The 26,223-nt window shown below is 41.7% G+C and overlaps 1 protein-coding gene and 1 pseudogene across 1 annotated transcript; both read right to left on the reverse strand.

Annotated features, from left to right (window-relative positions):
• Window positions 1-3,496: 3,496 nt before the first annotated feature.
• Window positions 3,497-3,862, reverse strand: LOC110563351 (transcription elongation factor A protein-like 8; annotated as a pseudogene).
• Window positions 3,863-15,527: 11,665 nt separating this feature from the next.
• LOC132657102 (sentrin-specific protease 2-like) lies at window positions 15,528-17,165 on the reverse strand. The gene has a single exon (XM_060393322.1). The coding sequence runs from the start codon at window positions 17,163-17,165 to the stop codon at window positions 15,528-15,530; it is 1,638 nt and encodes a 545-aa protein (XP_060249305.1).
• Between the last annotated feature and the right edge of the window lie 9,058 nt (window positions 17,166-26,223).

The following is a 26,223-nucleotide window of genomic DNA, read 5'->3' on the forward strand; positions in this document are numbered from 1 at the left end:
CCTCAAATTGCAGAAAACATTAGCTCTTTTAGAGAACAAGTCAGTGTTTGTGTTACCTCTTTGACTCCAAATGAATGTATTCTTACCTGGAGGATAAGGAGATTCACCATCTTAGGAAGGTAACTCCATGGCATGGCTGGAGAAATAGCAAGCCTGAAGTGGCAAGGTAGATGGGTGTGAATATTAATTAGCTCACCTTCCATCTTCAGGCAGAAATGTTCTCTTACAAATTGGGAGAATGGCTAGACTCTAGAGTTTACTAAAGTGCTGAAAGTTGCACAGAATATAAAGTTGCAAGAGTATAAATTCCTGGGAAGCACAGACTCAAGAGGAGTTCACATCAACCGCAGACTCTTCTCCATGGGCATCTGACAGGTGTGTATGATCAAGACTGGGGGCAGGTAGAATGACCAGATAAAGCTTGTCCCTAGGTTTCAGTTACGAAACACTGCACAGGAGCTGGAGAGATGACCCAGCATTTAGAAGCACTTGCTGCTCTTCCAGAGGACCTGGGTTTAATTTCCAGAACCCACTCAGTGACTCATAGCCATCAATAATTCAAGTTAGGGGAATCTGTTGTCTTCTTCTGACCCCTGTGAAAACCAGGCATCTACACGGTACACAAACATACATGTAGGCCAAACTCTTATACATGTAAAGCAAACAAACAAACAAACATTCAAACACTGAAGACCACATAGGAACAAAAATTTACAGCAATTGGAGGAAAAACAGCAAGCTGATCTCCTGGTGAAGACCTATAAAGGACAAATAAAAAAATAATAAAATAAAATAAATAAAAAGGAAGTTGTGGCAATTTACACTCTTAGCAGGGGACTGGAAACTGTTATATATCAAGATCACTGTAGATTTATTTTTTTCCTTAGTGTTGATATCTCAAGGCTTGGATTGTTGTGATAAAATACCATGAGTGAAAGCAGAATGGAGAGGAAAGGATCTATTTTATCTTACAGCTCCACATCACAGTCTATCACTGAGAGAAGTCAGGGCAGGAACTCAATGCAGGGTCCTAAAGGTAGGAGCTGATGCAGGGGTCATTGAGGAGTGCTCCTTACTGGCTTGTTCTTCATGGCTTGCTCAGCCTGCTTTCTCATATACCTGAGGACCACCTTCCAGTGGTGACACCACCCGCATGGGATGAGACCTCCCACATCAATTACTAGTTAAGAGATGTTCAACAAATCTGTCTACCGGCCAGTCTTATGAAGGCATTTTCTCTGTTAAGATTTCCTCTCCTCAGAGATGTCTAGGTTTGTATCAAGCTGACAAAAACCAACCAGCACAGTTAAGAAGACATAGGATCACCAAGAAGGCTCCATCTCCAAGTCTGGGGAACACAGGGTCCCTCTAAAATTGAGACTAGACAAGAACTAAAGAAATCCTTCTGTGTGCTACTCCTGAGTCAGTAGATATGAGCTGTTAACTACCAAAACCAGACTGCATAGGGAAAGTGCGGGAAATGGCTCTCTCCGGAGGAAGTTAAAAACAGCTGAGAAAAAAAAAAAAAAAACAACAAAACATCAAAGATAAGGGGTAATAGTTTGTACTAGTTGAAAAATTTAAAGTGATACATAACTGACATTATATTGTTTGAAAAGATAGTGAGATCAAAGCTAGATATGGAAAACCCAGAACAATCAGTAAAGATTTTCTTTCCTTCTACATAAGAAGGAAAACAAATAGTGTCATGACTTGCATGCTACATGCTTAGAAAACCAGAATATTATAGATAATGACAGACTCTGTTGCCAGCTTCAACCAGACGGGTCCCCTTAGCCACAGGCTTCTCTTTGTGCCTGGATGGATGACTGCAGAGAAGTGAGTCCCTAGGCATTCCTGTGTGTACAGGGTAATACTCAGCTCTCTTCTAAAAGTATTCCAAATTTGTTAAAATTCTTATATCCTCCAGACCTTTAAGCTGATGCTGAGTGGTATCTAGCCAGTGCCTTCAGATACATTAAGGCCTCTTTCTTATTGTCTACATGCAAATTTCTCGGTCTGTTTATTTTAGAGGATTTATTTTTATTTCTGTGAGTATGAGTTTTGATATCTGTGGATTACAGAAGAGGCCAGCAGATTCCCTGGAGATGGAGTTATAGGCAGTTGTGAGCTGCTGGTCATGGGTACTGAAAACTTAGCTGCAGTCTTCTGAAGAGCAGCAAGGGCTATCAACTCCTGAGCCATCTGCCCATCCCCATTTCGCTTCTTTTATGGTCTTGATTTATTCAGCAGGAACATTTCACTGGTCCCAATATCAAACAGGCTTTTCTGACCTTCTAAAAACCAAACCAAACCAAACCAAACAGAAAAAATCCTCTTTGCTCCCAGCTTTCACTGCAAACCTGGCTAAAAACAGCTGGCACTAACAGCATCATGGTCCAAATACTGTAATATATATATATACATGAAACTACTAAAACATATATATATGTATATATATATATTAAAGTCTTATATTAAAGTCTTTTTTTTTTTTCAGTGCAAGTATATTTTACATAGGGTAAGAGATAGAGATCCGATACACAGTTTTTCTGGCATCATTTGTTGTTGAATGTGTTTTTTAGCACATGTTTTGGGAACCTTTTTTAAAATTCAATTGGCTATTTTTTTTTCAATCAAGTGGATAGGGCGCTTTATTGACTACATTTGTCTGTATACATATTTTTTTTGTATAAATAACATGTTGTATTTTTTACTATGACTCTGTAATGTATATTAGAAAGCAGGGATTGCCTTTTTGATGAGGATTACTTTGGTTACTCAGTGACTCTTTTGCTTAATGTGAATTTTAGTGTATTTTCCCAGTTTTGTGAATAAATGCATTAGTATTCTGATAGGAGTGACATTGAAACTGTAGCTCACTTTTTGTATAACAGGCATATTATTTTATTTTAATCTATATTATTTGCCAGTTTTATTCCTCTGGCTAAGAAATCCAGAGGTAACTCCAGGTTTACATTTCTTGTTAATAGTTCCTCATTAAGTTTAGTGTCTTTTTTTTTTTTTTTGCCTCTACAAGCTGGTTACAAATTGATATTAATTAACTCCCACTTATTCAAAAATCTGCAGTTCTTTGTGAGACACACATTCATTAAAAATACACACAAGCAAAAGGCAAAATTAAAACACACTACATAAAAATGAGCACTGTTAAATTTTTGAGATATGTATAATTATACATGTACACACATAATTAGGAATTTTTCTATATATGCGAGCTGAAACTAAATATACCGCTTTATAATTTACTGTTTAATTGTGTAATATGGAATGAATACCATCTCCATACATAAGTATGAAATGTTCCAACTGAAAAATGAGTGTGGAAAATGGGTCAAAATCCAAACTCCAGTGAAATGCTGGTAACAACAAAATTATCTAAAAGAAAGTACCGCCAGGTAATTAAAAGTGAAATGAAGTTCAAAGATACATCAGAAAATGCTGAGAGAAAGAAAGCAGCAGCCAGATTTCAATATCAGAGAAAGAAGATGTCAAGGGCTGGAGCACACAGGCTTCGGGGATGCCTTTGCTTCCAACGCATCACCACAAACTTGTTTCTTACTCTTTTTCATCTCTCCCCTAAGCCCTTCCAGCTCATGTACTCCTCTTTTCACTTCAGGGTTCAGATTTCTTGAGGGAGTGTCCTCTTTAGGTTCTGGGCTGGGCTGAGCAGGCTCTCCTCTCAGGCTTCCATCAGCTCCGCCCCCTTCCCCCCCCCCCAGCCCCCTTTCTCCAGAAGCCTGCTTCTGCTTGCTGTGGGGGAATCCTCCAAAGGATGGCCTTCATCTGCCTTTGGTGTGTTCTGGGCTGTTCCTTCGTTCTCATCACAAGTCTTTTGCATGGTGAGCATTTCTTTCTCTCTCTCTTTTTTCTTTTTCTGCATTCTTTTTTTTTAATTTTATTTTTTTCTTATCAGTTATATTTTATTAACTCTGTATCCCAGCCGTGTCCCGCTCCCTCATTCCCTCCCAATCCCACCCTCCTTCCCTCATCTCCATCGTGCCCCTTTCCAAGTCCACTGATGGGGGGGGACCTCCTCCCCATTCATCCGATCCTGTTTTATCAGGTATCTTCAGGACTGGCTGCGAAGCCCTCCTCTGTGGCCTAACAGGACTGCTCCACCCTTGGGGGGTGGGGAGGTCAAAGAGCCAGTCATTGAGTTCCTGTTAGAAATAGTGCTTGTTCCCCTCACTATGGGAAACCAATTGGTTACTGAGCTACCACAGGCTACATCTGAGCAGAGGTTCTAGGTTATAACCATACATGATCCTTGGTTGAGTGTCAGTCTCAGAAAAGACCCCGTGCCCGGATATATTTGGTCCTTGTGGAGCTCCTATCCTTTCCACATCATACTAACTCCCCTTCTTTCATATGATTCCCTGTACTCTGCCGAAGGTTTGGTCATGAGTCTTTGTATCTGCTTTGAAAACACTGCTAGTTAGAGACTTTCAGATGCGCTCAGTAGACTCCTGTCATATGTTCAATGCACATCCCTTCTGTCTTTCTAAACGAGGATTGATCATCTTACCCCATGTCCGCTTTCTTGATTATCTTTTTAGGTGTATAGATTTCTTCTCTCTCTCTTTTTAAAAATAAGCTAATCCTGTAGGTATCTGGAGATTTTCCTCTCTTCTTGCACCTCAATTTTATGTTTCACCCAAGAGATTAAGAATCCTGAAAGGAGCCAGGCCACTATTCTTTTTTTTTTTCTTTCAATTTTTAGAAAAATTTTACTCTCACCATGTTCTGCCCAGTTCATGAACCCCAAAAGATCAGAAATAAACAGACTCTGCTGTAAATACATGAGGTTCTTTTTATTGTAAATTACAAGCTAAAGCTTGGGCCCACACACCCCCACCGCCAAAGCGCTGGGAGCCGAGCGCCTGTGCCCAGGATAGTTGGGTGATATATAGATTCTGGTCCATCCCAGCATGCCCAAGGCAGGGGTAATTCCTGCCTGGCAAGCATCTATTGGTCAAAATTCTACATTTTGAATCGATTTGCTATAGGAAGGTTCCCAGACCATTAATGACCTGGTGTCCCTCCCTAGGGGGATGGTCCAGTTTCCTAGCAACTGCATCTCTAGTGGGTGGGGAAACAATGCAGTGAGGTGGCTCTTCCCCTCAGGGCATTACTAGACTTCTTTACCTACGTACTTCAGGTCCTAATAATAGCTGCTAATTTATCTTTTGGTCTCTCAACCAGAACAAATCTTGATGTGTGATTCCCCATGTCTTTGACTGCTTTGATTGGCTTCTAATTACTTATGTTCCTACATTAGTATTTTCCATCATAACTTAATAAACCAATAAACTTTCATGGATTCTTTTATGACTACTCTTTTTCTGAATACAGATAGCTGAATTTTAAAGGGGCAGAGTCAGACTCTAGAACACAAATCTTGGAGAGTTTAGGTAACCCTCCAGCTATTACCGCTAGTTGACAGAAGCTCGGGCACTAAACACCATTCTTGCTGCATGTGTCTTGTTTTGCATGTACTGTTTATGGTGACTACAAGGTTTTAGCACACTAACTGACCACCAAGTTCATAAACAGCAGTTTGAGTACCATATCCTGCTCCCACAATTACACCTTCAAATAAAACCTATAGCATTTTATTGTCATTTGTTGGTATAATGTTCTTTTAAAATGTATATGCCTTACCCTTGTTAATTCAAATGTTGATTTCCCCACCCCCAACTCTCTGGTTTCAATCCAGATATTGCATTGTGATACTCATTATAAGCATCCTGTCTCAACTCTTGTGTAAACAGGACAAAATAAAGCAACTAGATACAGTGTTGAGCAGGGAGGAGCCAGAGGACAGGAAAGAGGGGAGGATCCACAAGGTGGGAGAGGAGTGGGGGGAGAAGGAGGAGAAGGGGGAAGAGGAGAGCTAGGAGAGCAGAGCTGGAGGAGAGATCTTGGAGGACGTGGAGCATGAACCAGACCTAAGATTTCACAAAAAGCAAGTATAATGTGGGAAATCTAAATGTTAGGAGACTGAGGGCTTGGAGGTTTAGGAGGGAGTAAATATTGCCCAGCATTGTGTGCTCTAGGTTAACTAAAAACCCAGTCTCTGTGGTGCTTTGGTTATACAGCTGTTTAAGATTAACAGCAAGCTTTACTAGAAGATAAACCAATAGTAAATATTAATCGTCTCCTACAACAGTCATTCTTCCATTTAGCTAACATGTACTGAGTTCCTCTGGTGTTTAGAGAGATAATGTTCAACTGTGGCATTACCCCAGAACCTACATATAGAGTAAATTATATGTCAAAGCTTTAACCCTTTAACAAGACTGAGCTGCCATTCAGACTGCACGTTTTAACACTCTCAGTTCTCTTTATCCATGAGCAGATTAGGTCATTGGATCTTCTAGTATCTCCTTCAACTTTTTTCCACGCTTTGTAATTTCAGTTGTTAAAGGTCTTCTACTTCCTTAGAATTATTTCTAGATATTTAATTCTATTCTGTGCAGTTACTGTAAATGGTGCTATTTCTCTCATTTCTCTCTGATGGTAGCCGTCCTACTCTTCAACAGGCTGCTTTCGCCCCTGCACAGCTGGTAGCCAAAATAAGTAGCTTCTATTGTACAAACTTAGGCTTTCCTTGAAGGAAGGCCTCAGCAGCACTGTGTGGTATTGTGAGTAGCAGTTCCTTAGTGGCCCTTTTCAGGCAGCCTGGTTAGCTTCCTAGTTACATCTTTCCTCAGGGGCGTCATCCTTTTGATGTGGCCATCAGACACACATCAGGCTTGATGGCTGTGGCATCCTCAAACTGGACTCAAGGGTGGTCCAGAAGCAGGGCGAGGTACTGGTTTATACAGGCTTTAGACAGACATATTCTGGCACCTCCCATCCCCCACTGGTGAGAATTGCTTCCTGTAACTTCCCTCTGCCTCTCTCCATTGAAAAGCAAAGATAGATTGTTTGTTTTGCAAGGTGGGTTATTTCTCTGGGTTACCTTGCATAGCCAGAATGATTTGGTCTCCAACAGGAGGGGACATGAGTCTTCAGCCAGTATTGGGGGGGGGGTCTCTACGACCAGAGAAAGCCACTGCTCAATACAGGTCAACAAAACTGACAGAAACACATAAATATACACAGAGATAGAGACACACAGTAAAGACAAGCAGGGGTGGCCACCACACATACTTTAACAGACCAGGGAATATGGTGACATCTCCCAAGGGCCCCAGACACTGGATGTATCTCACCTCTCCCATGTGTCCAGACAGAGGGCACTTAAACCAGCTTTCCCTCCAGACATGATAGACCAGGTGCCTTTCTAGTTTGCTTCCTTTTGGGGTGGAGTATGAGACTCTTCTGAAGTTTTGGGCAGTGATTAATCAAAGGGAGCCTTTGGGCACTGGAACATCTCTGGTTTCACACCCTCTAGGAGTCCTTAGACCACCACACTCTTCTGAGGAGCCCTGAGATCCCTGGTGTCTCAAGGTCTGGTTTCTGGGGATATTCGTGGGACCTCCAGAAATGTTGTGGGGTATCTATCAGAGTAAGTCTTCTCTGGACATGGTTTGTAAGACCTGGGGTCTCACAGCTCAGGAGTTCAAGATCGCGCCCTTCCCAGAAACTCCCCCAGACCAAGACTTGTTGCAAAAGCAAGAGGTTTATTAGCCATTCCTGCTGGTCAGCAAAGAGTGGCCCCGGGAGACAAAGACCTTTAGGTTTTTAAAAGAAAAATTGTGGGAGATTTGAAGTTGCAGTCTTGGCAATTTAGGATTGGATGAGGAAGCTATAAAGTAAGATAATTGGTTAGTCTTAGGTGCTCAAGCTTGGCCAGTCCTGCCAAGTGTGGATGCAGCTGCAATTGAAGGTGGGGGTGGTTAGCTCATCCTTGAAGATTAGGGGCTACAGACTTTTGGCTGGAGGTCAAAAGCTACTCAGAAGAAGTCTAGGTTCGTTGCTAAGAAACGCTATCTCAAAGACAAGGGTCTGGTCCTTCTTTTGCTGAGTGAAGGTCATTGCTTGCTTGCCTTTTTTTATATCTGTCCTCACAGATAGGGTCACATTCCTCCATTCTCTGGAAAGGTACTAAGAGGCTTTAGCTTAACCTGGACTTAAAACTCAAAACTATAGGCTTTAGAAGACTTATAGGTTACAAAGTTAGCCTAACCCTTTCAGGTTAACCCAATAGAAAGTCTTTGTTAGGCAGCTGCCAACTTCACTGAGTGTTTGGGATCTATATTCTGGGTTGACACACATTTAGAGCTAATTCCCAGAGCTCTGGACATTGATGGATTAGGTCTTTGTTTTTATTTTGGCAGGTAATACTTTTTACATGCCGAGTTTTGTGCCCTGAATGGTACTTCCATCGTGGAATCAGTTGTGCTAAGGTCTGGAGCCCTGTTATATACACACCCATTTCTTGTCAAATTGTCTTAATCTCAACAAATCATGTCAGTATTGTTTCCATAACCTAAAGTTGTTATATTCCTACTTATTCTTCTGCCTACCTTTGAATTAATTAACAGCTTCTGCACATCCTTCACATCAAATATTCCAAGTATTCCTATTCCTAGCTCTTGCCTGGATACATTGTCCCTGAGATGAAAACTTGGTCCATGTCATCCTGAATATCTTCATTACTTCTCAGTGCTCTGCACAACTTTTATTTAATTAGTGCATTTTTTTCTGATTTCAATGTACTTCAAGATCCAGTTTAAAACACCAAGTTCTTTGAAAGAAAGATTATTGACTAGAATGTGGTCCACACTTCAACCTCCACACTTGAGAGGCTGGGGCAGGTATGTGAGGCCAGCCAGATCTACATCACTGAAAGACCTCAAAGAGGGAAAGAAAAAAGAAAAGAAGAAAAATAAAGCAAGCCCATTAAAAAAAGGAACTAACCTGTAACATATATTCCACCCTGACACAAGAGTCTTAAAGGGATTGGTGGCATTTTGTTGACTGCGGAGGAAATCAACATTTTTTTAAACTATCAATACAAAATCATGCACTGCAGTCAATTTGGTTTCAGTCAGTTTTTCTTGCAGCTCCCTAAAACGGCAGTGTGGCCTTCCTCCTCCATGTTGAAGGTCTTGGATCCTCTTGCTTTATTATTATTATTTTTAATATTGATACCTTTTTATGTGTTTCATCTGAGGTCTGCCTGTGCACAGGGCATCCCTGGTGCATGTGGAGGCCAGAACAGGGTGTCTTAGCCCCAGGAGCTTCAGTTATAGATGGTTTGAGGTACTACGAAGGTTCTGGGAACTATCAGAGTCCTCCTATTTACATTTCCCAAGACTACTCAGAGAATTAAAATGTCATAAATACTACTTTTGACCAATAATAATATTTCTTTAATTCATCTAAACAGTCTAATGAAGCAATGGGACAGTATACTAATAAACACAGACAGAAATTTGAATCAAGTGACTGCAAGAGACTTGTGTCTGCATCATCATGCATGATTTCTTATTTTAGGGGCAGAGCCTGAGCCAACTGTGGTGATTTCAGCTCATCGTCCTGGCTCTTGAGATCTGACTGTATTATAAGCGAAACCATTTTGTGCAAAAACCATTCTGCATGGCTTGGAATAACGAAATGCTTATAAGATGTGCTAGGGAGCCAAAAGGCAGCTCCAAGATGAGTCAAGCCCAAGGCAGATTCTGATATGTTAAGGAACTAACAGCAAGATGGCTGAGATGTGTTAATGAACCAACCCCTATGTGGTGCTGAGATGTTAATATACAGGCCCTAAGCTGTGAACCCAGATAAAGCAAAACTAATGCCCACTAACCAATACAAAAACAAAATAAAACAAAACAAAAAACCCAACAATTGTAGATCCTGAAACCCAGGATCTCACTCACTGCTGTGTTCCCAACACAACATGTGAAGTCCCTGCACTGATACCCATCTGTCTGGCCACTGCCACTGGCCACTGTGTGCCTCTGGCCCCTGCTGTGGGTGGGTTTGCAGTACCATTGCTGAGTTCACACACGTCAGCCTGTCAGAGCAGCTGCTCTCCAGTGGTCTCGAGGACCTTCCTGAACTTCTGTGACTGTCGCCCTCTTGGCCTACCTCAGCCACCCTCCTGGCCTACCTCAGCCACCCTCCTGGCCTACCTCAGCCACCCTCCTGGCCTACCTCAGCCACCCTCCTGGCCTACCTCAGCCTAGCTGATGGGCCTCCTAGAGGGTGCAGGTAGCTTGTTGATGCAGCATTCTCACTAGAGCGGCTTCTTCAGCGTTTCCTGTCTGATCAACCATTCCCCAACCATGAGGTGAGGTTACTGCGGGCTTTATAATAATACGGCTTTCTAAGAAATGTTCCTGTGAGTGGGCCTAACCTGTTCAAAAGGCAAATCTCCTGTGGACATCCTAAGCACTGAGAGCCTCACCACCCACCAGAAGGGCTCTCCATATTGACGTATGCATAGCCAGCATGGCCTCTGGGGTAAATTCCAGGCAAACCAGAGCTTAAACTAAAGAAACAAAACAAAAGTAGAATCTTGGGCCAAAATATATTTCCAGGGGTGAGGTTGCTTTATCCTAAGCTGAACCACCTGAGTTTAATCTCTGGAGATCCATGCAGTATGAAGGAACCATTAAAGCAAGTCATCCTTTTACTTGCCCTTCTGTGCTGTGGGATGTGCACACACACACACACACACACACACACACACACACACACACAGAGAGAGAGAGAGAGAGAGAGAGAGAGAGAGAGAAAAGGCACACATTAGATAAGGGTATGTAAATACAAACTATACGTCTTTTAACCATGACCTTTAGTATACTAGCAACAATATCAAAGCCTCTCTCCAGTACTAGAAGTCGTGAATTGTTAACTTGTGTACTAAAATTAAAATTTCACAAAATAATACAAACTAATCCAATAATTCTTTTTTTTTCAAAGTTTATCTTATTTAAAAAAAAAGAAAGAAAAAAAAACAACAATTAGGAAATGTAAAAAAGTGTCCTGGCACCAGGTGGTGGTGGTATATGCCTTCAGTCACAGCACTCGGGAAGCAGAGGCAGGTGGATTTCTTTAAGGGGGAGACCAGACTGGTATACAGAGTTAGTTTCAGGACATCCAGGGCTATACAGAGACACTCAAAAAAGAAAAAGAAAAAAGTCCTTGTTTTTGTTTAGAGTTCACTAATTCATATTGATACATTCTTGTTTTATTTTATTTTTTTTAATGTCGAACATTAACATTGACAGCTTTTAAAACAGTAAACAATCTTTTATAGGCAATGAATTTTTACTTCAGAATACAGGTGCTATATTAAAATTAATTCTTTATTCAAGAAATGATGAATAATGGTGTAGAGGTCTTAATTCTTAATATTTGATCTAGAAAATGGCTTAATATTGCTTTTCAACCATGACCTTTAGTATAATGTCAACAATCTAAGTCCCTTTAAATGTGAGACAGCGTCTTTAATGTCCAATGAGAATTAGTTTTACATAGATCATCAAATGGCATTTAACCACTATGTTTCCTTGAAACTAACCAAAACATTTTAAATGCCAAGGTTACTTTGATTCAGCAAGTCAAACATAAAAGGAGCTATACTATGTATACTGAGTCATTTTCTGCAGGAGAAATATAGACACTGCTGGAACCAATTTCAAGGAACTCCTTTCTTTGTGCCGGGAAGCTCCTGTGGAATACTCACAACAGAGGGGAACATGGTTTTGAAGTGGAACCATTCTAATCTTATTTTTAAGGCGAAGTGTGCATATGCATCTCAGAAAGGCCCCACAGGAGTGACACTCTTATCTCCATCCCAAAGAGATGAGATTAGATGTTTGCACCACTGTATCTAAGCCACAGTGTGGAATTTTTGCTGAAATGACTTAATTACAACGGTTGGTGTGGTCATGGTGTTTAGAGTTATAGGAGAAAAGAAACAGCTATGTAAGCACTGCCTGTCCCAAAGAAAACATGGCTTAGCTTTTTCCCTTAATGGCTTTGACACACTATGTGTATGCATAGAGGACAGAAAACGGGACCTGTTATATGGCCTTCCTGTCTTCCCAGATCTTGTAACAATTCATCTTTTGCATATGCTGTAGTACTCACTTTTGCCTTTCAATGGCAGGATGTACACAGAAGCAAGGTATATTACCTTTTTTTCTCTGTTGTGATAAAACACTGGCCAAAATCACCTGAGATATGAGAGCTTTTATTTGGGCACAGATGACAGTCCAGCATCCGGTGAAACCAAGGCAGGACTAGAGACAGGAGCTAAAGTAAAGCCTATGAGTGACTTGTGCTTGCTGTCTTGCTTTTTATGGCTTGCTCAGTTGGTTCCATGGTTTCTAAAACTTAATTTATTTCAAATTAAAATATACTTACATCCTTTATTCCCTCATCCCTCCAACTTTTTCCATCCACTCAAAAATCAATGTCTCCCTTTACTTCATTCTTGCTATATATATAGGTGTGTGCACACACACGTGTGGGTGTGTATGTATACATGTGTACATATGTAAATATATAATATATACATATAAATATGTAAATAAAGTTGACTCGGTCCAGTTAGTGTTGCCTATATGTGTATGTTTTTAGAGCTAACCATCAGCATTGGGTATTGGATAGTCAGGGAGCTCTTGTCTAGGGAGGACTAATTCTCCCTCTTCCAGCAGTTCTTAATTGGCTGTAGCTTTGCTTTAACCCTTTATAACACCTAAGACCAAACTTCCCAGAGTTAGTATTGCTCAGTGGGAGGTGCTTTCCCACATAAATCATCAAGGAAATTTTTCCTTGCTCATAGGCTAATCTGATGGAGGCAATTTCTCAAAGGAGGAGGTTACCACTTCGCAGATGACCCTAACTTGTGTCAAATTGAAAAACCAAAACAAAAATTGAATAGATACTGAACAAGAAAGCAAAACTGATTCCCTTACCAGCTCAGGAAAAACAGACATATCTGGGCTTCCAGGTTTCTAAGGGCTCAGTCCACCCTGGCCTGGGAGCTCAACTGCTGACTGTTGACCTTTAAGTGGACCAGGAGGCAAGGATACCTACAGGAAGCAGGCATGGTTAATGCACTGCCAGGGACCTTCCCAGGGCCATGCATTCTCCACCTATCCTCTGTCTTGCCATGCAGCCAGAAGCTCATAAAATAGTGCCACTGTATGAGGACTAAGATTCAGTATCGAGATACATGACAGGAAACGCCACATGTTCAAGGGCTTCAAATAATAAAGAGGCAAACATGGCATTCCCTCAACCCTTCCAGAAACACACATTGACTTCCCAGTGCAGTGTGTTTAAAGCATCAACACAGGAAGTTTAGCGTTCATTTGACCATTAATAAAAAATGAAAACGTTGGACCCTGTAACCTGTCACAGAGAAGAAATGACTGCCTCTGAGGACAAAGAGGTGCAGGGACCCCCCAGTTCACCAAAAGCTTTAAGGATCAGCAAGTTCATCATATTTGCTTCAGGTCCTTCACTGAATAACCTGTCACCTCCACCTTCTGTGTGAGAGATGGTTCAGTGGAACCTTCAGGCTTTAGTTGTGTTCTGAATTATTGTAGAAAGATTTTATGAAAGTTATGAAAAGGATTATGGAACATTCATATAACTTTAAAGTCGTACAAAACCACTCATCAACTTATTCTGGTTTTGCACCAGTAGGAAGTGCATTATCATAGTGATGTCACAGGCCCATTGTAGGCATCTGTCTACAGATATTAGAATTAATATCATTTGATATTTTACAGAATTTGTAATGGTATTTTTAAAAAAATGACTAAGTGTAGCACTTGAAAATGCTGTTGCTGTAGATTCTTTTGGTGTTGCAGTTTCTATTGTCGAAAAGCAAGGAGTTGAGTGGAGACAGACTGAGGGGAAACAGGGGTAAATTATTCAGGAAAATTGTAAATCCAAAGAAGGGAGATGTCAACAAGATAGACATTAGTAACTCTAATGGTCCCAGGGTAAAACGGATGAGGACTTTTGTGTCATATGATCAGCTTTTGGGTTCATTGGCAAATGTAGGATCACACCCTCACTTTCTCTTTGTCTGTCTCTGTCTCTGTCTGTGTCTCTCTGTCTCTCTCTCTCTCTCTGTGTGTGTGTGTGTGTGTGTGTGTGTGTGTGTCTGTGTTTGTGTGTGCTGTGCACCTGCATGGGTGTGCTTCCCATGCATGTGAATTCCAGAGCTCTGTGTCTCTCCACACTACACTGAGGCTATACACCACTGCAGGTTCAGCTTGCTGCTGTTCTGCTCTATTGAGCTTCTCCTACAATCCAGGATAGACACAGGATGCTCACTAAGGAACTGTGTCTTTGCATCCTGGGCTCAGAACAAAAGAACTGCCAGTGACTTACAGATGTGTGAACGGTGTCCAGGCACACTGAGGAATCCTCAGGAATATTTGCGCTTGCCAGTTTTCTCAGACCAAATCATGACACCATGTGAGCAACATCAGGGACAAGATCTTGCGAGGTATGATCAAACAACATTAAACTTTATTAAATAAAAACTTCATGAACAAAGGGAAGATTTCAACTGAACAGGAAAATTGAATGCAAATTTCTTCTGTAACATGTATTATATTATACTTGGCAATATCAACAGAAAGCATCACTAAGTCTATACTAATTGTGTGCATAAGGGGAAGAATGCAAACCTTGATGAAAATATTTAGTTTCATCTTAATGTATAGAAGAAAATACATTTTAAAGAAAGACAGATTTAAATTGAATACTTTTCTTTGGGAAGAACAGTCAGTACAGTACACAAAATGCTGAAACATGTAATCAAGGATGCAGGTTGAGAAATACACAAAAACAAAAACAAAACAAAATAAAACCTGATCTTTTTAGGTTTAGGCAAAAATGTATCTTGAAACGTCTGTGATGCTTTTCCTACTACTCCTAGCTGAACCCCAACTTAGGTCACATGGTCAAAGTTCAGCAATACTGTGAAACTCCTGTATTGTCCCCTGACCCCATGCTTCAATTAGGGCAACCAGCCTGATTCCCCATTGAGGCTGGCACTTGGATTGACGGTCTTTTTAGATACAAAGAGTTCAAGCAAACAGTAGAGAATTAAACACTAAAAAGCACTGAAAACAGCCTCTGGCCATTAACTGAAACCTATATATATATATGGACAGAAAAATTACAAGAAATAAAAAAGGCAAAAATCAAATAAACCCAACCAAATAAATCAAACCAAAAAAGAAAATAAAATCAAAAAAGGAAAGTAATTGGAAGAGGAATCAAACATTGGTCTTTTTCACAGATAAAGTCTCTGAAGCAGCATGCTTGTGCCCATGTTGTGTTGTGTGGGTTGAATGGTTTCTAACTGTGGTGGGCACATCCATCTTGATGATTGCTTCAGATGCAGCTAGCTCTTCCTCACTCCAGGTTTGCACTACACAGAGGAGTGTGGGGAATCACCCACTTTTTCCAGTCCTGTGTCCAGGCTCTTCAACCCACCATGCCTGAGATCCTCAGCCACTTCCAGGAGAGGCTGCAGGGCAGCCTCAGCAGCCAGGTGGGCACAGCTACAGTAAGCAGCTGTGCAGGATTTCCCACACCATCTTCTTCCTAAACAGAGGCACATGCCTCTGAGAGAAGGTGATGGGCTGGCCTCTTGAGATGCAGTCTGCGTATTTACACATGAACATTCCACAGTCACTTCCATTCAGCTGCTGGGGAATCTCCTCTGCTGTCATGCTGTACTGCTTCCAGTCCAAAGGGTTCAGATCTATATTCCTTCTCGCCTTGCTCTCATCCTGCAGATAGTGGAAAATCAGCTTAAGAATGTCAGGTCTTTCCTGCCCCATCGAGTCTAAGTAGACAACGCTCTTCTGTCTTAAGTTTACCACCACTAGGCTCCAGTGGACGTCCAGGTGTATGGGCACCAGAATCAGTTCTTTCTCAAAAAGGTTTATGGCCTGGGTCCACCTTTTTACAGATTTGTACCCCCCACTGTTTAGTTTGGTATAAAAGAAGGTGTTAAATGCATGCAGTGTGGGGTAACCTTGAGTTTGGGTTCTTTGCATGAGTAGGTTCATATAAAAGTTGATGACTTCATCATTGAGCCACTGCATGTCCTTAAGTGTGTGCATGTCTGCTCTAGTGATGTGCAGTTTAAAAGCACAGCTCAAAACTTCATCTTGTGGCCCTGGGCCAAGGGCATTTTGAATTTCTTTCTCCATTTCTGCTGTGATGTCAGAGCCATGGTCCAGCTCTCCTCGCTCCTCTTGCTCGTTGTTACCCTTTTTCTTGGCCTCTGGTGTTTTGGGCACTTTGTTTTGGATGAGGGTGTTTTTGCTGACCCTGTCTGTGGAGAGCTGAGTCTGGGCTCCTCCCAGGAAGTCTGGCTGGGGGTGGTATCTCCTTTTCCCCTCTTGGATGTTTCCTTGGTCCCTCTTTTCTTGATGACAGATTTCCACCTCTGAGAGTCTTTTTCCATCTCTGATTGGTAACTGATCTTCTTCTGGGACATCACTGTCAGGCTGGTTTGGCTCAGAGTGATTGGTTTTGGACCTGTGACTTTGTCCTTCCACACAGGATTTGATGCCCTTCAAGGTGTCCACAGGGCTTAAGTGAGTGCTGTGAGGGTCAGAGCTCACAGTCTCAATAGTTTGAAGCTCTTCTAACAACCTTTGATATTTTTCTCTGTGTTGTTTCTCAACATGTTGTTCTATGTTGCAGTAGGGTCGCTTGCGTCCCTTGCCACCATCAGAAAGCCTCACCTCAGCGGTAGCCTCATCCTGATGGTTTTGGGTGTACTCTTTGTGCTTTCCCTCTACTCTACCCAGTTCCAGGGCATTGTGTACCTGACCCTGGACCAGCTGTTTACACCCAAGGTCGATTTCAATGTTATCGTCTTTTACCTTCTTCTGAGGCTCAGGTCCTTCTGCAGAGGGAAAGTTGTTTCCTCCCTCAGCCTGCCATTTCCTCTTTTGTCCTGTAGATGGATATTCAGGGTTCATGATTTCACACTGTTGTCCATGATACAACATAAAAGGAATGGTTGGTCTGCTTTTTCTCATGTGTTCACCGTCATCTCTCCTGCTACTTTCTGGATTCCCTGTCAACATGCAGGTCTGCTGGACTTTCAGCGGGTGTTCTTGGTTAGATGTCCTCTTGATGTTGCCAGGATCACTTGTAGATGTCTTATCCATACAGGACATTTTGTCCACAGTGAGAAAATGCAAGCGGAAGAGCTCAGACTTAGTCTAGCTCTCGGTGTTGGAATCAGTTGGATTATGAAGATAGTTGGAATGTGAAGATGTAGGTATGAAAGAGTATTCAGTTGATGAATCTGCTCTTTGAGGTGGCAGTCCTGATCTTAGAACACCTGATGGAAATTCTCTTTAGGGTGGGGAGGGGAGAGGGAGAGAATTTGGGCTCCAGGCCACAGTGAGCCTTGGTGGAGTCCCAACTTGTGGAAATGACAGTGAAAGCTGCCTGAAGAGCTTGGTAGCACTCCAACGCACCAGAGGCAGAAGTGCTGTGTGCCTCAGCTCTTTCCCAGGCTCTGGGCTTCCAGGTTCCACAGCTGGTTGTGATGCAGTTTGACACATCATGATGGCATTCTAAGGCGAGTGGAAGCTCCTCCCACCGTCACCCTTGGGAAGGAACTTAAGGCTTGCTTCCTTCCCTTAGGTTCTTCTTTGCCTGTGCCTGTTCCCAACATTGAAGCAAACACATAGTCAGTAAGAACTCAGTGAGGCAGAAGTGTAGTCCTGTCTTCAGAAAGGGAGAGGTTATTGGGAAGAATAGTAGGTTCACTACATTTTATTTTTCTGAAATGGATGCAACTTTGTGGTTCATTTTGGCAAGAAGGTAGCTCAGGCAGTGCAGTTTATGTAGGCAGAATCTAAAGAAGCCAATGTCTAATTCAACTTATTCCTGTATTGAGCTCCTCAATTATGGACCCTTACTCATGGGGAACCTCAGCCAGCTCTACCTTGAGTTGTCATCATCACCTGACAGATACCAGTGACAGAGAAGGGGTTGGTTTTTGAGTTATTGAGCTCTGTGATGACAGGGTTGTTTAGAGTCTCCTGATCTAGCCCATCCTATGGCACGTGACTGTTAGGGACGAGTCTCCTGTCTTCTAGGAAGTTTAATTGTAGCAAACAAAATACAATTGCCTTTACTTGACTCGGATTCAAATAATTTTTGCATAGCAGCTGGCACTACATGAACATGCTTATTAATAATTCAAAGAATTGTGCTCTGGGACCTGGTTGACAGAAACTTTCCAACAATTGGTTCTGTAACAATACTGGAGTCAATCAGTGCCCTTTTGTGCTTGCATGCTGTGTTGAGAGCGAATCTCATTCTGACAATCCTGGTAAAATCACAAACCATGAATGTATCCCTCCAAAACCCTGGGAAGAATTCCATTGAAGGACAATATTAAAAACATAATGGTGGTGACTGATTTTTTAGTTTACTACATTTCAGTGTAGTATTCAATGAGCAAGAAATAGAGCAGAGATGTGATTCTCCAATGTGTTATATTCTTCTTATTTTACAAAATTCATTTGATCACTTGGAAAAATACCAAAATAGTGAGGTAAAATATGGGAAGACAAAGAAGTGATCATTTTGTTTCCTGATTCTCATTTGTATTATCAGGGTTGTAATGCCCATCTGGTGGGGTTCTTGTGGGAATATGTGCAAAACAATCACCTTTGAAAGTAATGAAACTTAGTAATGTTAAGCCATGAACACTCAATATACTATATTGACCGAGACAAACCTCTGGGCATACATGAGTGTGACAGATTATCTAGAGTAAGTTAATTGCAGTGGGAACTCAGCTTCAATGTGTGTGGCTCTATTCCTTAGGCTGGGGTCCTGGACTGAACAAAAGGTGAAGAGGAGCATTCATCTCTCTGAATCTCTTGAGAGTGGACCAAGTGCATCAGGCTCCTGATGTCATGACTTCCCCAGGATGGACTGCCCCTCCACCTGGAAGACAGAATAAACCCTTTATCTCACAGTGCTTTTGTCAGGATATCTTATCACAGCATCCAGATAGGTTTGTAGTACAGTTACCATTATGAAAGATGGGTGAGATATTGTGTCTGATTTTTTAAAAATGTTTTCTGTTAAAGTTGATTAAATCTGGGAGTGGTGCTGGAAGCAAGAAGCTTCCCATGAGGGCAGCTGGGGCACATAACAAGACCCTCAACAGTAAGGAAGAATGAGAGCCAAGGCTTGAGAGGCACAGTTTACAGTAGCATGCACCGGTGTGTGGCAGACACCCTTCAGCTGCTGTTCCTGGGGTTGAAGGCAGATGCTGCTCTCAACACCTGGGAGGAAGCAACCATCCTTTCCTAGCTTCTAGATGCATCAACCATAAGCCTGAGGTGGTTTGAATGACAATGACCCCCATAGGCTCATCATCCTGAATGCCTCTCTCTCTCTCTCTCTCTCTCTCTCTCTCTCTCTCTCTGTCTCCTTGTCTCTCTCTCTTTCTCTCTCAATATTGTCTTAAGAAGTAAGCTCTCAGCTGCTGTTCCTGCCCCCTGCGTGTCTGTTGCCATGCTCACCATCAGGATGGTTTACCCTCTGACACTGGGAGCAAGCCCCCAGTTAAATGCTTTCTTTAAGAAGTTGTTTTAGTCCTGGTGTTTCTTCATAGCAATAGAACAGTAACTAAGACAAAGCCTAAATTAGAGGTACCTCCCAGTCCGATGCTCAGTTTCCTCCTGGGGTCCAACATCTTGGAGTCTATTGGGTGAGAGTCAGCTATGGATTTCAGTCACTGGAAAAGATCCTCTTCAAAGTCCACAGGAAGTCACAAGGAGGTCTGTGTCCAGATTTAGGGGGTTCTTCAATGGAAGCCTCTTACATAGCTCTAGAGTAGCAAGACACTTGTGGCCCAGCTAAGGGCAACCACTGGATGAGCAGGGACCTGTTTGGGTTGGTCACAAGAGGCGTACATATTCTAGGAGGAGCCAAGAGCAGGGACCAGGTTAAGGGCAGAGAAGAGGTCAGCTCATGAGTGCTATCCCCCTCCACCCACGGGATACCACCTGGCCAAAGTAGTCCTGTCCAGCAACAGCCATTCTCTCCCTGCCTGAGTGTCCTAGCACATGCACAGCCCTGATTGGCTGAAGGTCAGGGGCATGGTTCCTGGAGCTTGCATCCTTGACACCCCGGAAGCAGCAGCAACAGTCTGGAGACCTGGGAAGGAGAGGGTGCACAGAAGGTTCCCTAGATAACTAACTCCAATGGGGCTGAAGCCGGTGCTTCTGAGCGTTAATGCCTCAGCTGCCTCGAAACCGCTGAGCGAATTCGCAGGGTAACTGCCATCCACTCGGCCTACCGGACGTTGGCAGCAGCAGAAGGAGCATGATGGGAAGCAGCGCCGGCAGGTTTTGTGGTATCCCAGTGTGGATATCAATTCTAGTTCGCAGCATTGGCTTGATTCCTACAACTACCAGAGGGCATAGAGGAGATTTCCTGGTTACTCTTTGCCTTTGCAAGGAGACTGGCCTGTGACCACTGTCAGAAATTGCCCTTCGAAGCAAGTCCCGAATAGCTGGAGAATGTTTGACCCGAGCAGATTCAAAAAGAGGAGAGAGAGCCAAGTCAAAGGTAAGGAAGGGAGCAGCTGCCTTGCTGCTTCTGTGAGCCTGCTTGTCACTGTGCTTTAGTAATTCACTGGGTAACTTGGTGTCTCCTTTGGCTGAAGGTGGCAATGAGAAGGCTGTGCCCCTGGCTGAGCACCTGTGGCATCCTGTAAGCCAGTCCTAACCTGATCAGACTCACTGGACCAGGACACAAAGTGGCTTGCCATGGCTGGAGCTCCCTTCTCCAACAGTGAGACAACAGGCTGGAGCTCAACCACCTTCAGCTGGGATTCCCTGGGGGAGGAAAGCAGAGCCCAGAGTTTAGTTACAGCCCAGTTGTCCTCATTACAAGGCATCATTTCATGGGAAATCTTTGTCATAGACTGTTCTTTTCTCTCTTTATATTCTTTTTTCTTATTGTTGATTTATCTATCTATCTATCTATCTATCTATCTATCTGTCTGTCTGTCTGTCTGTCTATCTATCTATCTTTATTTAGTTATTATTTATTCACTTTACATCCTCATCCCTGTCCCCTCCCACTGTCCTCCTGGGGGTCACACCCTACCATAGTTTTTCCCTACTGTCCCCTCTCCTTTTGTCAGCATAGGGAGCATCATCCCCTTTCCCTCCACTGCTTTGGTACCAACCTTCCCAAACACATCTAGTCACATTAGGACTATGTGCAACGCCACTGCTCCAGTTGTTAGGGAGCCCACATGAAGACAAGCTGCTCATCAACCACTTATGTTTTTTCTTTAGAATCATTTTGCAAAATCTGAACACTGAGTACTAGTCTAGTCCTTCATTGACTGAAGGCTGTTTTGGACATGCACACTTTTCACTGATAATTTGAGTAGAGCAAGTTGCCTTCTATAAATAGCTCTCTCAAAGCCCTGGCCTAAGTCAAACCTACAGCGACTCCCAACATCTGCCTCCTCCTTTATAGCTGCAATTCAGTGCTATCCTTCACACCCACACAAGGACATTGCTGCATGATTTACTCGCAGGTAAATCATGTAGCAATCATTGCTTATGAAATGAAGGCTTGAATATATGAGTAAGTAGATCCTGGTCTTTTCCATAGACAACTAGTGAAGGCAACCTAGTTAAGGTGGCTGAAGCCTTTTCACTCTCTCTGCTTCTACTTTAAAAGCATTTTGCCTCCAATTTAAGTGTTTTGTTTTGCACTGGACTTTTTAATAACCATCTCTCTGTCTGCTGCCTCTCCTCTCATTTGGGCACAATTGTTTACATTGAGTTTATCTAGTGGGAAGGGATGAGAGGATCACCTTTTGCTTTTCTCCCTATCTCGTTCTCTCCCACCCATTTTTCTGAAACATACATGGAGGTTACAGAATATGATAAATTACAGTAAAAGAACAAATCTAAGACTAGCCATGAGTACCAGATGTCGCCAGTGAGATTTCCACACTTGTCCTCTTGGAGACATCGCTCTCTATTTCTAAGTTTTATCCCACAATTTAGAACTTACAATTAATCAGTTGTTTTCTGTAAAACTTCACTGTAGTTTTTTTAATAGGTTTTCATGTCTTTAATATATGATACACTGATATATGATGAATATAGAGTTGTTTGAATATGTACCATGTGTTTAAAGGTTTCCAGGAATTCTTTTAATTTTGCAGGTGGAATATGATGAATTTGTCATATCTAACAGTTCTTTTTCTTTAAAAGATACATGCTGTAGCATTTATGGTTGAAGTTATGACATTTGAAGTTTTTTATTTATCATCACTGTGGAGAGGCAGAAAGTAGGCTGAGTCTATGGCAATACCACCCTGAATGAACCCAGTCTCATCCTGATCTTGGAAACTAAGCAGGGTCGGGCCTGGTTACTACTTGGATGGGAGAAAGTAGGCTGAAAAGCAGCTAAAATGAGATTTCTCTATGAATAGATGATTATTGGGCATAAGATCATATTCTAAAATGTGTATTAAATATTAAATAGTGTTTATTACATGTGAATAATAATTGGAATGTAAAGGTGTATAAAAGGATGGTAATTTTAAGTAAAGATAAACACCAGAGCTAACATTATTGGGTGCTCAGCGTGTGGGACTGCCTTACATATGCATTGATACAAATACAAATATAAATATCTGTAATTTTCACAATAAGAACTTTAAAGATGGAAAAGCTGTAAGTTAGTGGTAAACTTGTCTAGTAGGGACAAGAACAAAGTTTCTATATGTAGCACTGGAAAAATTCTGTATATATTCCTATGATGTTCAGTTTTTACTTAATATTATTATTATCAGTACTAAGTTAATATCAATTGCTATTACTTCATTACTACACCAAATATTCTCTGATATATAATGTTTCAGGGCATGAAAATACCACAAGGGACTTCCTGTTTTCATAGAAATTTGAGCTGTCTGTAATTTTGCTTTCCTGAATAATAATACCATGCCAAATGCTCTAAGTGTCTGTTACTCTTATGGTATGTATGGTCATGCCAGTGGAAAGTGAGACTACAATACATATTTTGTAATAAAAGCAAGAATTGACTAGGATATTAGTTAAGGTACTGTCTATATTTTACAAGAAAGAGAAAGAGAGCTGGGCGTGGTGGTTCATATCTTAAATCTCAGCCCTGAGGAGGCTGAGGCAAATAGAAATGAGTCTGAGGCCACTACATAGCAAGTTCCAGGACAGCCAGAGCTACAAACAGCTATAGACACAAACATAAATGACAATCATAGTAGTAATAATAATAATATTGAGCAGTAACCTAAAACATAGGTGTTTCTATTATCATTGTCATTGTCGTTGTCATTATTATTGTTGTGTTGAGATGGTCTCACTGTAGTTTGGGATGGCCTAGAACTCACTTAATAGCCCAGGCTGGTCTTGGACTCAAAACCATCTTCCTCCTAAGACCTCTGTATGATTAAGACTAGAAATATGCTCTCACCATTCCTCACTCTAAGTCTTTTTCTTGTTCCATTAATTAGTCCAGGCTCCTTCCTCTTTGTAGTACTGTCAGAGCCCAGAGGTTTGAACATGGCTTCTTGTCTGAAACTCAGTCAAGAATTTAGTTTGTATAAGAGAAAAGCAGGAACAAGGTGTCGATATCCATGCACTCATAGGACATATATGTTCCACTAGTGTAACTGGTAGAAAATTGATGAGTCACATGTTCACAGCTTACCGCAAAGGGGACTAGGAAATGAAGTCCCCCCTTATAACTAGACACCTCTGTACCTAGTAATTCCCAAAAGTAGATACCTTAAATGCATTCCTTTAGTTGACATGAAGACACTGTTGTGGAGAGGCAGTCTTCTAGTGAAAGGGTATTTTGTCTCCATTTGTATGACTGATTGCTAATGAGAGAAAAGGTTTCACACATTCACAGGCTATTTGTTTTCATAGCTGAGGTGCTTACTCATGTCTTTGCCTCTTATTGATTTGTGACTTTTCATTTTTAGTGTGTTCTTCATATTAGTCTGTTGTCTGTTACAGCACAGACCTAATTCTCTCAGTTTATAGCTTGTGCCTTGACATTTGAAAATACTGTTCCTTGGAAAATTGAATTTATTTTGATTTGTTCAAATGCAACCATTATTTTTATTTAATTTTTTGTTGTTGAGGCAGGGTCTCACTGTATAGCCCTGGCTGGCCTGGGACTTACTGTGTATATTAGAAGTGAACGTTTTTTATTTATTTTTTAATTTTTTATTAATTACACTTTATTTACTTCGTATTCCCCCCCCCCCGTAGTTATCTCCCTTCTCCCCTCTCAATTCCTCCCTTCCTCCTACTTCTCCACTGAGTAGTGGAGCATGCCCCTCCCCAAGTCCACTGGTAAGGGAGGTCTTCTTTTCCTTCTTTCTGATCCTAGTCTGTTAGGTCTCATCAGGAGTGGCTGCATTGTCTTCCTCTATGGCCTGGTAAGGGTGCTCCCCTATCAGGGGAAGGTGATCAAAGAGCAGGCCAATCAGTTCATGTTAGAGACAGTCCCTGTTCCTATTATTATGGAACCCATTAGGAGACTGAACTGTCATGTGCTACATCTGTGCAGGGGTTCTGGGTTATTTCCATGCATGCTACTTGGTGGGACTATCAGTCTCAGGGAAGACCCATGTGCCCAGATTTTTTGGATCTGTTGCTCTCCTTGTGGAGCTCCTGTCTCCTCTGGGTCTTACTAACTCCCACTTCTTTCATAAGATTCCCTGCAAACTCCTCAAAGTTTGGACGTAAGTCTCAGCATCTGCTTTGATAGTCTGCAGGGCAGAACCTTTCAGAGGCCCTCTGTGGCAGGCTCCTAATTTGTTCCCTGTTTTCTCCTTCTTCTGATGTCCATTCTCTTTGCTTTTCTATATCTGACAGAGGGCTATTATACAGTATATACAAAGAACTAAATAAGTTAAAAAGCAGAAAATTAAGTAACTCAATTTAAAAATCGGAAACAGAACTAAACAGAGAATTCTCAATAGAGGAATATTGAATGGCAGAGAAACACTTAAAGAAATGCTCAACATCATTAGTCATTAGGGAAATGCGAATCAAAACAACCCTAAGATTTCACCTTACACCCATCAGAATGGCTAAGATCAAAAACTCAAGTGACAGCACATGCTGGAGAGGTTTGTGTGTGTGTGTGTGTGTGTGTTTATTTTTACCTCTGGATTCCTTTCTTCATGTATCTCAGAGCTTGCTACCTTCCACTATCCCAATATTTAATTGCTTTCTGTTACTGTAAATACCTTTCTTTATCCAATCTTTCTTGAAAGCACACACTTTGGTTATAATTCCCATATTGTGTTTTGTCTCCTGGGCACATTAATACATTATTTTACAGGCCTGTGTGAGTCACCCTGGATTTGATGCTCAATACACAAGCATGATATGAATTAATTATAACCACAACAATACAAATAAACATTTAAAAATTTTGTACACTCAATGCAGAGTTCTGTGCATTTTAAGTGAAGAAGATTCTGATATTATAAGAAAACCAATTCAACACATAGAGAGTGGAGACATTTCTAATACTATCAATTTATAGAACTGATTTGAAGAAATAGAAAATGTAAAAAAATTCTATCACTTATATATTAGTTTATGTTGTCATTATGAAATGCCTGAGGCTGGTATTTTATGAAGAAAAAGACTTATTAAGCTCTCAGTTGTGAAAGAACAATCATATTACCTCCAGTGAGGGACTCACTAGGATGGCATTAGTGTGGGGGAACAGGGGATTGTGTAAAACAAGAAATCCCAGTGTTAGAGAGTAAGGCAGAAAGACAGTATGATTATCTCTCTTTGTCATAACTCTCTGTCAGTCACCAACTCAAGGAAGGTCCCACATAAAAGGCTCCAATGAGCTTCTCAGTTCCACCCCCTCCGGAAGACGCACAGCCACATGAGGACTCACCCTTACCCTCTATCTCATCCACGAAGCTCACATGGTTGTCTTGCAAGAATGGGTGGTGACTCTGCTCTTAGGATTAGACTTGACTGTTCCTTCTTTTCTGTCTTCAGTATTACAGAGAGTGGGTAGCTCCTCACTGGCCATATGAAAAAGACAATGCCGTGTTTGCAGACATGGAAAAGAGACTCCTACGTTTCTTGGTCCCTTCGAAGGACAGTTTTCATACTGTAGTTTTAGGATGAGGGTAAGATCATG

Source organism: Meriones unguiculatus, chromosome 10, assembly GCF_030254825.1.
Source record: "Meriones unguiculatus strain TT.TT164.6M chromosome 10, Bangor_MerUng_6.1, whole genome shotgun sequence".
Taxonomy (NCBI): Eukaryota; Metazoa; Chordata; class Mammalia; order Rodentia; family Muridae; genus Meriones; species Meriones unguiculatus.